The sequence below is a fragment of the Anomaloglossus baeobatrachus genome, chromosome 4, assembly GCF_048569485.1.
Source record: "Anomaloglossus baeobatrachus isolate aAnoBae1 chromosome 4, aAnoBae1.hap1, whole genome shotgun sequence".
Taxonomy (NCBI): Eukaryota; Metazoa; Chordata; class Amphibia; order Anura; family Aromobatidae; genus Anomaloglossus; species Anomaloglossus baeobatrachus.
Window position 1 is genome coordinate 610377639 of NC_134356.1, and position 14561 is coordinate 610392199.

Genomic DNA, 14561 nt, shown 5'->3' on the forward strand with positions numbered 1-14561 from the left:
GGCCATGAGTGCACTGGGTAACATCAGGGAGGAATGTCCCGACAGTGATGTCACTGTGTTGCTGGATGTGAATCCAGCCCAGGACTGATCCAATGCTGGACTAGTCTGTACAACCCTAGTATTTAGCTTATATATAAAGTCATGATCGGCATTTTAGGATTGGTAGGAGAGCAGTCAGGTTCTCTTTAAACTGTGAATCATTCATAAACTTGGAATTACAATGTATATATTACATGAAAAAAACCCCAGCATTTTAAATGTATTTACAATTTTTACATATCTATAATTCTACATTTCAAACATATTTTACATACATGTACAATTCCCAGTAACTATACAGCAAACATTAACCCTGTTACAGGTTTTGTTGTAAGTTATATACCAACATTTCTGCTTTGCCAAAATATCAAGAATAAGATGGTGTCAAAAATCAAAGCAATCTGCACAACAAGAATGGAAGAAGCACAGCTGAGCTCCTACATAAGACACAGGGTGTAAATAGCAAAGAGACCTTTTTATCACTGAGCTGAAAAGTGCACATTGGGCCAAAGCAAAAAGAAAAATAAAATAAAACAAACAAAAAAAAAAATTACATATATATATATGTATCTATCTATATATATATACACACACATATATATATATCTATATATGTAAATATATATATATATATACATATATATATATATATATATATATATATATATATATATATATATATATATATATGTGTGTGTGTGTGTGTGTGTGTGTGTGTGTGTGTATGTCTATATATATATATATATATGTATATATATATATATATATATATATATATATAGACAAACACACACACACACACGCACACAAACTATATATATTTTTTTTATTTCTTCTGAATAAACCATCACGGTTCCAGTACAGATAGCCACAGTATGACTACCAAGATGTGTAAGATGTGATAAGGGTCCATCTCCTCAACTTTCTTGAGCAAAGATAGCAATATGCTGAAGTCTACTTTGCTGAAAAGCACAAAGAAATGAAAATCAGTCAACATGATGAGAAAACTACATTCCCACATTTTCTATTGGTGAGGATCAAGCTGCTTATCTGCTTATATGACACTTTTCTGAGCAGAACGACAGATCTAAAGACTTACAGATCACGTAGACCATTTTGTGGGAGAAAATCATTGCGCTAATGATCTCTACACTGCAGTCATTTTAATTATTTATTTGCCTGCAATGTGTGACTTGAAATTTACAGCTAGCAAAATAAAAAAAACAAAACAAAATAAAGACAAAATCAATAGTGTCTTTGGATTTCCGACCAGTGGGAACGACGTGTCCGTTGTCTACAGTACGTGGAATCTTTCTTTTACGCTTTAGTCAGCCAATGTTTATTATCTCCTGCTGTAAAGGCTTTTGTCCACTAGTTTACCTATTTGATGAAGACGAAGTCAGTCAATGTGTCTTGTGATGGGCAGATGTCCCGGGACTTTGTAGCATATTAGTAGAGCCAGACAATGCTATTAGAGCGGGCTGCAGAAGTTGCCTGTTGACCAGTGATTCTCGGCTGTGAATTATGGTGCTGCCCTCATCGACAACAGAAGGTACCCTGCCCAGGCTCTCCACGGCGCTTACATGGTTTCCAGTTTTCTCATTTGCTTCTGTCTTTGCCAATATAAGAGTTTTAGGAGAAGCCTGTAAAACTGGGCCGATCTTGGACAGCACCATGGTGCAGGCGGAGTTTGAGGCGCTGGCAAGAGATTGGGTGGTAAAAGTCACTGCTCCGGGGGTGGGAGATGATGAACTCTGTAAAGTCATAGGTTTGAGGGGTAGAGAAGTCAGGTCGCTGCCCACTGATTTGGTGAGTGCAGAAAGTTTGGCATCTGACATCACATACAGCGTCTTGGGAGGACTTGTAGTTACTAAGGAAAAAAAAAAGGAGGGAGGGGAAGAAACCAATATATCAATTGAAACAAATAAAGAAAGTGCAGATTAATTGTACAAATGATCTCTCTAGCTTTCCATACATAACAGTGTTCAATTATTGTCGTGTGCAACTTCTAACTTGGGTAACAAGTCATCAATAAGAGCATGCAGTGCCCCTCATATTATAGTACAGTTTTTATGTATACTTCCCAGCTATTCACAGCTGTCTAACCCATTTTAAAGTGACAGCGTTTTTAGTACATGGCTCTTGTCACTGAGGATTGGTTGTCAAGAAATGTTACGGGGAAAATAATCTGTCAGCATGTAATGGCTGTTTAATCTGAGAGCAGCAGCAGAATGTAAGGGCAAAGAGCCGGATCACATAATGTATCACTTATTAGGCTGTGTGCTGTACTTTCAATACAATCAGTGTTTTATCAGCAGAAGATTATCACTGCCTGAGTACAGGTATAGCACAGGCAAATCAGGCAAATCTGTGTAACCTTTCCCCCACTACTGATTGGCAGCTTGCTAAAGGTACCGTTACACATAACGAGATCGCTGGCGAGATCGCAGCTGAGTCACGGTTTCTGTGACGCAGTAGCGATCCCGTTAGCGATCTCGTTATGTGTGACATCTTCCAGCGATCAGGCCCCTGCTGTGAGGTCGCCGGTCGTTGCAGAATGGTCCAGGCCATTTTCTTCAAAGGCGATGTCCTGCTGGGCAGGACGCATCGCTGTGTTTGACACTTTGTGACAGGGTCACAGTGACTGCTGAGAAGGTTATACAGGTCGCTACTGCGACCTGTATCGTTCCTGCATCGTTGGTAAGATCTGACTGTGTGACATCTCACCAGAGACCTCCCAGCAAGTTACCAGCGATCCCTATCAGGTCACATCGTTTTCGGGATCGCTGGTAAGTCGTTGTGTGTGAATGGGCCTTAACAATTCACAGTGTACATAGGAAGCTGCCAAATCAGGGATGTGCACGAGGCTATACAAAGCCCAGACGTCTTAGCTCTGCTACATCTACTGTACATCAAACAAAACAGAGTCCATCAAAATTGCACCAAACAACCTAGTAAGTGACACATCCCTGGAATCAAGCTCTCGGTCTCTACATCATGCTGCTATGAGAGTCAATACCAAAAACTTGCTGACAGTTTCCATTTAAAAAAATGTATCTGATCTATGGGTGCCAGGTTATAGGGCAGAAGGAGCAGAGTAAATTTATAGGTAGGTATTAAGGAATCTATTTGCAAAACGACAGTCCTTTTGCAAGGTCATTAATCGGTGACTACTGGATGTGGGAAATCTGCTAATTTTCTTTCCTCCCAACATTTCTTTTGATTACCCAGGGGCAATGTCACTATTGCAGCGCTGGTCTACTAGGCATTGCTCCCACCTGGCCAGAATCCTACTCCACACTGATGAGGGGCAATACCCCGAAACAGCTGTCTGTGGATGGATACCTGGCCTTGGTATTTCCCTTGTCATATCTTTAAACTCGTCAAGAGTTGGATATTGACTAAAAGGGCCACTTAATATGGTGGTCTCCTAAAATGAGCCACTCCTTGGCTAGGTCCATCAGGAGGGATAGCTGGCTATTTTCCGTGTCGAGACTCCTAACAGAGGCTCCACGGACCTTTTTGCTTTGCATACTATTGCAGCGCGATGCACATACAAAGTCACACCAGCCAGGGTAAACCAAATCAGAGCAGGGAGGTAAGGACATTCGAAGGGTTCCCATCCAGCAGTCCCAGATTACTGACCCGGCCAATGGACTGAAGTCTTGCAAGTCAATTCCGCCATCTCTAATAACTATGCAGGAAAAGATTCTGTATAGCTTGCAATTATTTCATTCCAATTTCCGCTCTGATGTTAGGAGTCCAGGCATCAGCTCTGCACACAGATTGACAGCTACCTCCTTTTTCACTTAAAGGAGTGGTCCGACACCTAAAATGTATATTCTAACCATCATCACCCCCTAACCACTTTTGTAATTAACTTTATTATACAATTCTCTACAGTTTACTCCTATCTCTAATCCCAAAAAGGTGTTTTTTTTTACTGCACTGTGACGTTTCGTTTGAGAAGAGTCTCAAAAGGTGATGTCACAGGAGGCTGGAGCTGCAGTTACTCTCCACAGCGGCCATCACCTCTCCTGGAACAGCCACAGTATATATCACACATCATCCAGGACATCCTCAGGAGGCGGCGATGGAAGAAACTAGTAAGTATCTGCAATGCTGCCCCCTGGTGGTGTCCTGTTCCAGGAGGGGAGATGGACGTTGCACCGAGTGACTGCAGCTCCAGCCTCCTGTGACGTCCCTTTTGAGACTTCTCTCAAACAAAACTTCACAGGAAGTGCAGTGAGGAAAACACCTTGAGTGATTAGATAAAGAAGTGTGTGTAGGGAATTGTTAAGTAAAATGAGAAAGTCCGGCTCAGTGAACAGATTCTTCTTTATTGCTTGTAAAATCTTGTACATCTTGTAAGAAAAAGCTATAATAGAGTATGCATCAACGCATTTCTATTGTGTAACCACCCTTAGTAAGGAATTGTATAATAAATATAATTACAAAAAAAGTGGTAAGGGGGTAAAGATAGATGATCAAAAAGAAACATTTTAGGTGTCGGTCCAGCCCTTTAAAGGGAACCTGTCACCACTTTTTTGGCCTTTAAGCTGCAGCCACCACCAGTGGGCTCTTATATACAGTATTCTAACATGCTGTATATAAGAGCCCAGGCCGCTGTGTAGAGCATAAAAAAAAACCACTTTATAATACTCACCTAAACCGGTCACTGCGGTGGAGGATGTGGTTCAGATGGGCGTCTTTGTCCTCCGGTGGCGGCACCTGCTCTTTCAGCTATCTTCGTCCTCTTTCTGAAGCCTGTGTGCATGACGCGTCATACACACTCGCCGATCTCGCGTATGCGCACTGCAATACTTTGATCTGTCTTGCTCAGGGCAGATCAAAGTGCGCCCGCTCAAAACCTGAATGCCGGCGCGTGTGCATGATGTAAGACGCTTCATGCACTGCGGCTTCAGAAGATGGAGGACGAAGATGGTCGAAAGATGCGGTGCCGGCATCGGAGGATGAAGACGCTGATCTGAGCCACATCCACCGCAGCGACTGGTTTAGGCGAGTATTATAAAATGTTTTGTTATGTTCTACACAGCGGCCTAGGCTCTTATATACAGCATAATAGAATGCTGAATATAAGAGCCCGGTGGTGGTGGTGGCGGCCTTAGCTTATAGGGCAAAAAAGTGGTGACAGGTTCCCTTTAAGCAATCACTGAGTAGAACAACTAAAGTGAGCAGTAATCTAAATGAATCAGAAAAGCTATACTGAATCATTTGCAACATCTGCTGCTCCAAAAAGCGCACTGCATGTTCAATGTGACAGGGTCCCTTTAAATGGAAAGGGAAGTAATTTATTACTCTCTCAAAATGTAATTGTTCTTTTTTAAACTCGGCATTATTTTATGTACTTCAGTGGCCATTCTGAGAACTGGAATAGTTACGGCGTAAATATACAATGTATATGGATTTTTATATACTTCCTACATAGGGGTAAATTTGGAACTTTGTTTAATCTTAAAACAAACTACGAACCAGAACAAAAGAAAAATTAAAAACCTTATAAATTTATGGGAAAAAGCCATACACAGCCCAACACTTACATGGAGAAAATGAAAATGTTGACATGGTAAAGTCTACGTTGTGAACCCTGTCTTGTGAACCCTTATTGTACAAAAGTCAACTCAGAAAACCTGTGTTTCTACTTGTATACTTGGATTTTTATGTATTTACCATACAAGTTTTAACAGTTTTCTTACATTACCGCAGGTGCAAAAACTGAGCGTCTCACCTGCTGGAGGGGTCACAGCACGCACTATTGACAATGTTTTTTCCCCAGGTGTCCTGTCGCTGGATGTTGCTACCTTGCACTGCTCTGTCACAAGAGGGGGGAGAAGTTTACTAGCAGAAACCGTGGTGGAGGAAGACTCTATTGCCTGGAGATCACAGCAGAGACATAGTTTCAGAGGCCAATTCACGTAAATTATAGTCCTTCCTAACAATAGGGCCAAACTCAAGACATCTGTGAAGCAGAGAAAGTATGAACCGCGATGTCCAGATCGGCTGTGGGTTCTCTGACCTGAACTCAACAGCCTCGTAATATGCCTATAAGGAGGTCAAGTTCAGGTCCGAAAGACTGCTGGCTGTTCTGAACAACAATGTCTATACTCAGACCATGTTTCATGAACTTCCGAATTTGGGCTTGGGGACTTTCCTTCCTTATAAATAAATCTGAGAGGAACTGGGTTTACTGGTCTAATTAATCCTTACTATGTATTCAGAAGAACTTAGCGCTTTTTAAAAGTAATATTAAGTATTCTATTGAATTAGGGATCCAAAAATCATCCCCATGATGTTTCGATTATTGTATAATCGGACTTTCATCAGATACTATGTAGTCATGTGGAGGTAAGTCAATCTGGCAGTTCTGTAAGATATCAGCGGTTCAGTTTGACTAAGATCAGGAAGATCTTGTACAGGTTGCAATACCTCATGCAAGAAGCTAAGAATGATCTCTAGATGGACAGTGTGGTAGATCTCAAGCTGTGGGCAACTAAAAAGATTTTGGAGCAAACAAAAAAAGGGGTATCGGCACAGCTGATATAATTTGCTGCAATCGAGCCAGTCAGGATCGAGATCAAATAATGAAGACTCACTGTGCATAGGTGTTGCTCAATCCAGTTTAAGACATTTCGAAGTAATCCAGCATGGAAGAAAAGAACAGATGGACCTGTTGAAGCGCTATTCGAGCGCGAAACGGCCGTAGTCCTTACATGCCCCATCCCTCCCCTTGTATTATGTTATGAAGACCCTTAAACACCGCAACGAATGGTGAGTGCCATCTGTTCTTTTATTCCATGCTGGATTACGAAAAAGATTTTGGTCTAAGGAAGAGGGTATTTCATTAAGTATCAACTCTTTGGGCAACTTTATACCTAATGACAAGGCCTTCATTTGGAGAGTCTTCATTCTTAACGTCTGGCTTAAATTGTTACAACCGATACACGAGACCTTCCGGATCTTACAAAACTGAACCGCTAATGTTATAGAGCCGCCAAAATGCCTTACCCCACATCACGTAATGTTATCCAATTAAGGTGTGATTATTCAAGATCGAAACATCATTTGGAACATTTTGGATAGCTAATTCAATAAAATACTCAAGAACTCTTTTAAGGAGTGCAAAGTTCTTCTGAATATATGATAAAGGGGTGGTTCCTTACTTGAGCACCCATTTCAAACCAGGAGTGCCTCTTCTTTCTTACTATGGCCTTGCTAACTTGGAAATATTTTTTCCTTTTTTTCCAACAGGGAATCCCTATTACATATACACTAAGAAAAAAGTAAAGAATAATAGAGTTCAAACAACCAAGGATTTTTACAGATCGCTCGAATAAAAGTATTCGGTAAGTTACAGAGTTCACATTGTCCCACCTAAGACATCAGGAAACAATGCATACAATCATCCTATAGAAGCCCAGGCTGCAAAGGGATGTATAATGTGAATAAAAAAGGGTCACATAATAAAACATGCTAAAGGAAGAAAGAATGAGGAAATTCAGACTTTACTTACAGAGAAGAGTCTAACAATAGGCAGTTGAACCTTTACAGTCGGTCACTAATTAGAGGACTACAGTAAACTATGTACTTTGAACTATCTGTAATTGATCACTCAGTGACTACATGCAGGCTGCCATAGAACTTGAACTGCTGTAAACTATCTACACAGGATGATCAGATGATCTACACCGTGAACAGTGATCTGTGACGCCGTGCAAAAGATCATTGCGCCCCATAAACAAATCACTGCTCATTTGGGAGCCTGTTTATACTGAAAAAATATTGTGAAACATTTGGATTTTAAGAATTTTTCCTTATTAACCCCTTCACCCCCGGCCACTAAAACACCCTAATGACCGGGCCATTTTTTGCAATTCTGACCAGCGTTGACTCTGGAACGCTTCAACGGATCCTGGCGATTCTGACATTGTTTTTTCGTGACATATTGTACTTCATGTCAGTTGTAAATTTAGGCCGATACTTTTTGCGTTTATTTGTGAAAATTTAAGAAATTGTGCGAAAATTATGAAAATTTTGCAATTTTCAAACTTTGAAAATGTATACCCATAAATCTGAGAGATATGTCACACAAAATAGTTACTAAATAACATTTCCCACTTGTCTACTTTACATCAGCGCAATTTTCGAAAGCATTTTTTTTTTTTCGTTAGGAAGTTAGAAGCGGTCAAAGTTCATCAGCAATTTATAATTTTTCCAACAAAATTTACAAAATAATTTTTTTTAGGGACCACATCACATTTGAAGTGACTTTGAGAGGCCAAGGTGACAGAAAATACCCAAACGTGACCCCATTCTAAAAACTGCACCCCTCACACTGCTCAAAACCACATCCAAGAAGTTTATTAACCCTTTAGGTGCTTCACAGGAACCAAAGCAATGTGGAAGGAAAAAATGAAAATTTTACTTTTTAACACAAAAATGTTACTTTTGCCATAAAATTTCATTTTTACAAGGGAGAAAAGAGAAAGTGCACCCTACAATTTATTGTGCATTTTCTCCTGAGTACGCTGATACCCCATATGGGGTAAAAATCAATTGTTTGGGTGCACGGCAGAGGTCGAAAGGCAAGGAGCGCCATTTGAATTTTTGAACGCAAAATTAGCTGCACTCATTAGCGGACGCCATGTCGGGTTTGAAGACCCCCTGAGGTGCCTAAACAATGGAGCTCCCCCACAAGTGACCCCATTTTGGAAACTAGAGCCCTTAAATATTTTTTCTAGATGTTTGGTGAGCACTTTGAACACCTGGGGGCTTCACAGAAGTTTAGAACGTTGAGCCGTGAAAAGAAAAAACATTTTTTTTACCACAAAACTGTTGCTTCAACTAGGTAACTTTTTTTTTCACAAGGGTATCGGGAAAAAATGCAACATAAAATGTATTGTCCATTTTCTCCAGAGTACGCAGATACCTCACATGTGGTGGAAAGTAATTGTTGGGCGCATGGCAGGGCTCAGAAGAGAAGGGCACCATTTGACAGCAAAATTGGTTGGAATCATTAGCGGACGCGATGTCACGTTTTTAGACCCCCCCTATGGTGCCTAAACAGTGGCGCTCCCCCACAAATTACCCCATTTTGGAACTAGACCCCTCAAGGAATTTATCTAGATGTTTAGTGAGCCCCTTGTACCCCCAGGGGCTCCACTGAAAGTTGATAACGTTGAACCGTGAAATTTATTTTTTTCTTTTTAATTTATTTTATAAAATTTTTGCAGCAACAAGGTAGCTTTTTTTTTCTTTTTACAACGGTATCAGGAAAAAATGCACCATAAAACTTATTGTGCAATTTTTCCCGAGTACGCAGATACCTCATATGTGGTAGAAATCAATTGTTTGGGTGCATGGCGGGGCTCAGAAGACAAGGAACGCCATTTGACTTTTCAAACGCACAGACGCAGTGCACTGATCGGCCGCTGCAGGAGGCACGGTCGGATGAGATACAAAAAGCGCTGGGGATACGGGAAAAAAAAAAAGTCACGCCAAAAATTGAGCAGGGATGCTGATCCGCGCTCAGCGGGACGCACGGACAGATGCGATACTTTTTTTTCCATATCCCCGACTCTTTTTGTATCGCATCCGTCCGTGCGTCCCGCCGAGCGCTGATCAGGGATGCACATAACGGATCGGCATCCCTGCTCAATTTTTGGCGTGACTTTTTCCGTATCCCCGATGCTTTTTGTCACGCCAAAAATTGAGCAGGGATGCCGATCCGTTATGTGCATCCCTGATCAGCGCTCGGTGGGACGCACGGACTGATGCGATACAAAAAGCGTCGGGGATACGGGAAAAAAAGTCCAGCCGAAAACTGACCACGGATGCAGATACGTTATCTGCATCCCTGATCAGCGCTCGTCGGGACGCACGGACGCATGAGGTGTAAAAATGGACAGGGGATAGAGGAAAAAAGAAAAAAAAAAAAAAAAGTTATACTCACAGTACCCAGAGGATTAGCAGGAGGAACAGCTTTACAGCAGCAGCCAGCAGGCAGGAAGTTGGACAGCTCAGCAGAAGACCCAGGAAGAAGGACCCAGCGATGGAGGCAGATGTGATCGGCCGGTGAAGACAGGTAAGAGGATGTCGGGGGGACAGCAGAGGGGGAGATGGGACAGCAGAGGGGGAGGGGGACAGCAGAGGAGGAGGGAGATACCGGAGGAGCTGCAGAATAGAGATCACGGGGGAGGCCGGCAGATTGGGATGTCGGGGGGCAGATTGGGATGGCGGGGGGCAGATCGGGATGTCGGAGGGCAGATCGGGATGTCGGAGGGCAGATCGGGATGTCGGGGGGGGCAGATCGGGATGTCGGGGGGGCAGATCGGGATGTCGGGGGGGCAGATCGGGATGTCGGGGGGGGGCAGATCGGGATGTCGGGGGCAGATCGGGATGTCGGGGGCAGATCGCAGGGGGGCAGGGGCCATTACGGGAGCACGCAGCAGCAATCACAGAAGCGCGCAGGGGCTACAAGGTGAGCACAATACTCACTGCTCCTGCTCCGTGACAGCAGCAGCGGTGGCGTGGTACCACTAGTACCAGCCAGTGCTGCACGCTGCAGACATGTTGGGGGAGGGTCCCCAGACCAGCACAGGCCTGGGGAAGGCGGCCACCAGCAAATCAAACCGCCCCACTGCACACTGATTGGAGCGATTGCGCGTCATAGCACGATCGCTCCAATCAGTGCTGCAGTGGCTGGGGGCGGCATGTTTGAGATCCACCTATGATCTGCTGTACCTGCTACGGCATCTCATAGCTGGATCTCACAGTATCGCACTATTTCCGGCATAATTTTTACCGAAATCAGTGCGAAAGATGTGGTTGGCTGTTCAAATCTGAACCGCCAATCACATCGATCGTCGATGGGGGGTGGCGATGCCACCCCCCCTGGGGTGAAGCAAAGGTCCCCTGCTGTAAGAAACAGCAGGGGACATCATTTGAAAGCCGTTGCTATGGCCACGGCAATCAAATGAACTTTAGGCAGTAAAATTACGTCCCTGGTCTTTAAGTCACGTTAAAATAGGACGTAATTTTACTGCCCGCGGTCGTGAAGGGGTTAATGCAGCTTAAGGCAGTGTCACAATACATTAACACTTTGCCCAACATATACTGCATTTCCCAAAAAAATAAGACAGGGTTTTATATTAACCCCTTTACCCCCAGGTGATTTTCCGTTTTTACTTTCTTTTTTTTTTTTTTGCACTTTCTTCCAAGAGCTTTTTATCTGTCAATCTTGCCATATGAGGGCTTCTTTTTTGCAGCATGAGTTGTACTTTTAAATAAAACCATATGTTTTCCCATATAGTGTACTGACAAATGGGAAAAAAATTCCAAGTGCGGAAGAATTGCAAAAAAAAGTGAGTGCACGACTGTTTTGGGGGTATTTTATTCACAGTGTTCACTATATGGTAAGACAAAACAATAAATGATCTCGGGGAGACCAGCCAGAGAAAACACTACCGGCAACTAGAAAAGGCGCTCAACACAGTGAAATCCTGGGTGCATTGCCCCCTGGGAAGTATGCGAGTCAAAAAAGCTCCGTGGAGACTCCGTTAAGCGTCTCGACACAGAAAAAAAGAGAATTTTGTTTACTTACCGTAAATTCTTTTTCTTATAGTTCCGTATTGGGAGACCCAGACCTTGGGTGTTTAGCTTCTGCCTCCGGAGGACACACAAAGTACTACACTTAAAAGTGTAGCTCCTCCCTCTGAGCTTATACACCCCCTGGTGAGCCAGTCCCAGCCAGTTTAGTGCAAAAGCTGAAGGAGAATAGCCACCCACAAGTAGAACAGAGCAAGAGCCGGAACAACCGGAGACTCTGTCCACAACAACAGCCGGTGATAACACGCGGAACAAGAAATTGCCAACAGGCAACAGGGAGGGTGCTGGGTCTCCCAATACGGAACTATAAGAAAAAGAATTTACGGTAAGTAAACAAAATTCTCTTTTTCTTTATCGTTCCTTTGGGAGACCCAGACCTTGGGACGTTCCAAAGCAGTCCCTGGGTGGGAATAAACAGAAAAACTAAGAAGTAGGCAGAACCTAACTTCACAAATGGGCGACAGCCGCCTGAAGGATGCGTCTGCCCAAGCTCGCATCTGCCGAAGCATGAGCATGCACTTGGTAATGCTTCGAGAAGGTATGCAGGCTAGTCCAAGTGGCAGCCTGACAGACTTGTTGAGCCGTAGCCTGGTGCCTAAAAGCCCAAGAGGCACCGACAGCTCTGGTCGAGTGCGCCTTGATCCCCGGCGGGGGAGGCACCTGAGTACTCTGGTAGGCGTCCGAAATGGTCGATCTAATCCAACGGGCTAAGGTCGGCTTAGAAGCAGGGAGGCCCTTTCGCCGACCTGTGGTTAGCACAAAAAGAGAGGTGCACCGCCTAAGCGCAGCGGTGCGAGACACATAGATCCGGAGAGCACGCACCAGATCTAGAGTATGCAGCGCTTTTTCAAAGCGATGCACAGGGGCCGGACAGAAGGAAGGTAGGGTAATGTCCTGGTTAAGGTGGAAGGGAGAGACCACCTTAGGAAGAAAGTCTGGAGTCGGACGGAGAACCACCTTGTCTTGATGAAAAACTAAAAAAGGTGACTCAGAGGAGAGCGCAGCCAAATCAGAGACTCTCCTGAGAGAAGTTATGGCAACCAGAAAGGCCACTTTCTGAGAAAGACGATACAAAGAAACCTCCTTAAGAGGCTCAAAAGGGGGTTTCTGCAATACCGTGAGGACCAAGTTAAGGTCCCAGGGATCCAAGGGCCGCCGATAAGGTGGAATGATGTGAGACGCGCCTTGCATGAAGGTGCGGACCTGAGCCAGCCGAGCGAGACGCCGCTGGAACACAACTGACAGAGCTGAGACTTGTCCCTTGAGAGAGTTGAGGGACAGTCCTAGCTGCAGACCGGACTGTAGAAAAGACAGAAGGGTCGGCAAAGAGAATGGCCAAGGAGGACGGCCGGTAGAGCGACACCAGGACAGGAACATTTTCCAAGTCCTGTGATAGATCTTAGCGGAGGAAGACTTACGGGCCCGAGTCATAGTGGAGATGACTTCAGGAGGAATACCAGAAGCCGTCAAAATCCAGGACTCAAGAGCCACGCCGTCAATTTGAGAGCCTCAGAATTCGGGCGGAAAAACGGACCTTGCGAGAGTAGGTCTGGACGGTCCGGGAGAGGCCACGGCATCTCTACGGATAGTTGGAGCAGATCCGGATACCAAGCTCGCCTGGGCCAGTCCGGTGCAATGAGGATGACTCGACGGCCCTCCATTCTGATCTTGCGCAGGACTCTGGGCAAGAGAGCTAGAGGGGGAAACACGTAGGACAGACGAAACTGGGACCAGTCTTGAACCAGAGCGTATGCGGCGAAGGCCTGAGGATCGTGGGAGCGAGCCACGTAAACAGGAACTTTGTTGTTGTGACGGGATGCCATTAGGTCCACGTCCGGAGTGCCCCATTTGCGGCAGATTGACTGAAACACTGCCGGGTGCAGGGACCACTCGCCACCGTCCACGCTTTGACGGCTGAGATAATCTGCCTCCCAGTTTTCCACGCCTGGGATGTGGACTGCGGATATGGTGGACTTGGAGTCCTCCGCCCATTGAAGGATGCGTTGTACCTCCATCATTGCCAGGCGGCTGCGTGTCCCGCCTTGGTGATTGATGTAGGCAACCGCTGTCGCGTTGTCTGACTGGACTCGAATGTGCCTGCCCGCCAACAGGTGGTGAAAAGCTAGGAGAGCTAGAAGCACGGCTCTGGTTTCCAGCACATTGATTGAAAGGGCTGACTCGGACGGAGTCCAAGTGCCCTGCGCTCTGTGGTGGAGACATACCGCTCCCCAGCCGGATAGACTGGCATCCGTGGTGAGAATCACCCAGGACGGGGCCAGGAAGGAGCGCCCTTGGGACAGGGAGAGGGGCCGAAGCCACCACTGAAGAGAGCTCCTGGTCCGTGGCGACAGAGCCACTAACCTGTGTAAGGAGGAAGGCCACTTGTCCCAACAGCGGAAAATGTCCAGCTGCAGGGGGCGCAGATGGAACTGGACAAAGGGAACAGCCTCCATGGACGCCACCATTTGACCCAGCACCTGCATCAGACGCCTGAGGGTATAACGGCGGGGCCTCAGCAGAGAGCGCACCGCTAGCTGGAGTGACTGCTGTTTGATTAAGGGCAACTTCACAAGTGCCGGCAAAGTCTCGAACTGGGTACGTGAGACTCTGGGTCGGAGTCAGAGTGGATTTGGGAAGATTGACAAGCCACGCGAATTGGGCTAAAGTGGCGAGAGTGAGCGAGACACTCCGCTGACAGTCTGCGCTGGATGGAGCCTTGACTAGAAGGTCGTCCAGGTAAGGGAGCACTGCCAACCCCTGGAGGTGCAGAACCGCAATCTCTGCTGCCATGACCTTGGTGAATACCCGAGGGGCCGTGGCTAACCCAAAGGGGAGAGCCACGAATTGGAAATGATCTTCTCCTATTGCAAAACGTAGCCAACGCTGGTGTGAAACTG

At 45.3% G+C, this 14561-nt stretch overlaps 1 protein-coding gene across 4 annotated transcripts in view; it reads right to left on the reverse strand.

Moving 5' to 3' along the window:
• Positions 1–1197: 1197 nt before the first annotated feature.
• The window catches only part of KANSL3 (KAT8 regulatory NSL complex subunit 3), a 314370-nt gene continuing 301006 nt past the window's right edge, over positions 1198–14561 (reverse strand). For 2 of the 4 annotated variants that reach the window (XM_075346203.1, XM_075346204.1), the window contains 2 exons: positions 5789–5933; positions 1198–1909 (listed from right to left, as the gene is read on the reverse strand). In XM_075346203.1, coding sequence (XP_075202318.1) covers positions 1443–1909; positions 5789–5933 — 612 coding nt within the window. In that variant the 3' untranslated portion in view covers positions 1198–1442. The remainder of the gene's footprint in view (positions 1910–5788; positions 5934–14561) is intronic. The other 2 variants (XR_012753077.1, XM_075346205.1) reach the window with 2 other exon arrangements.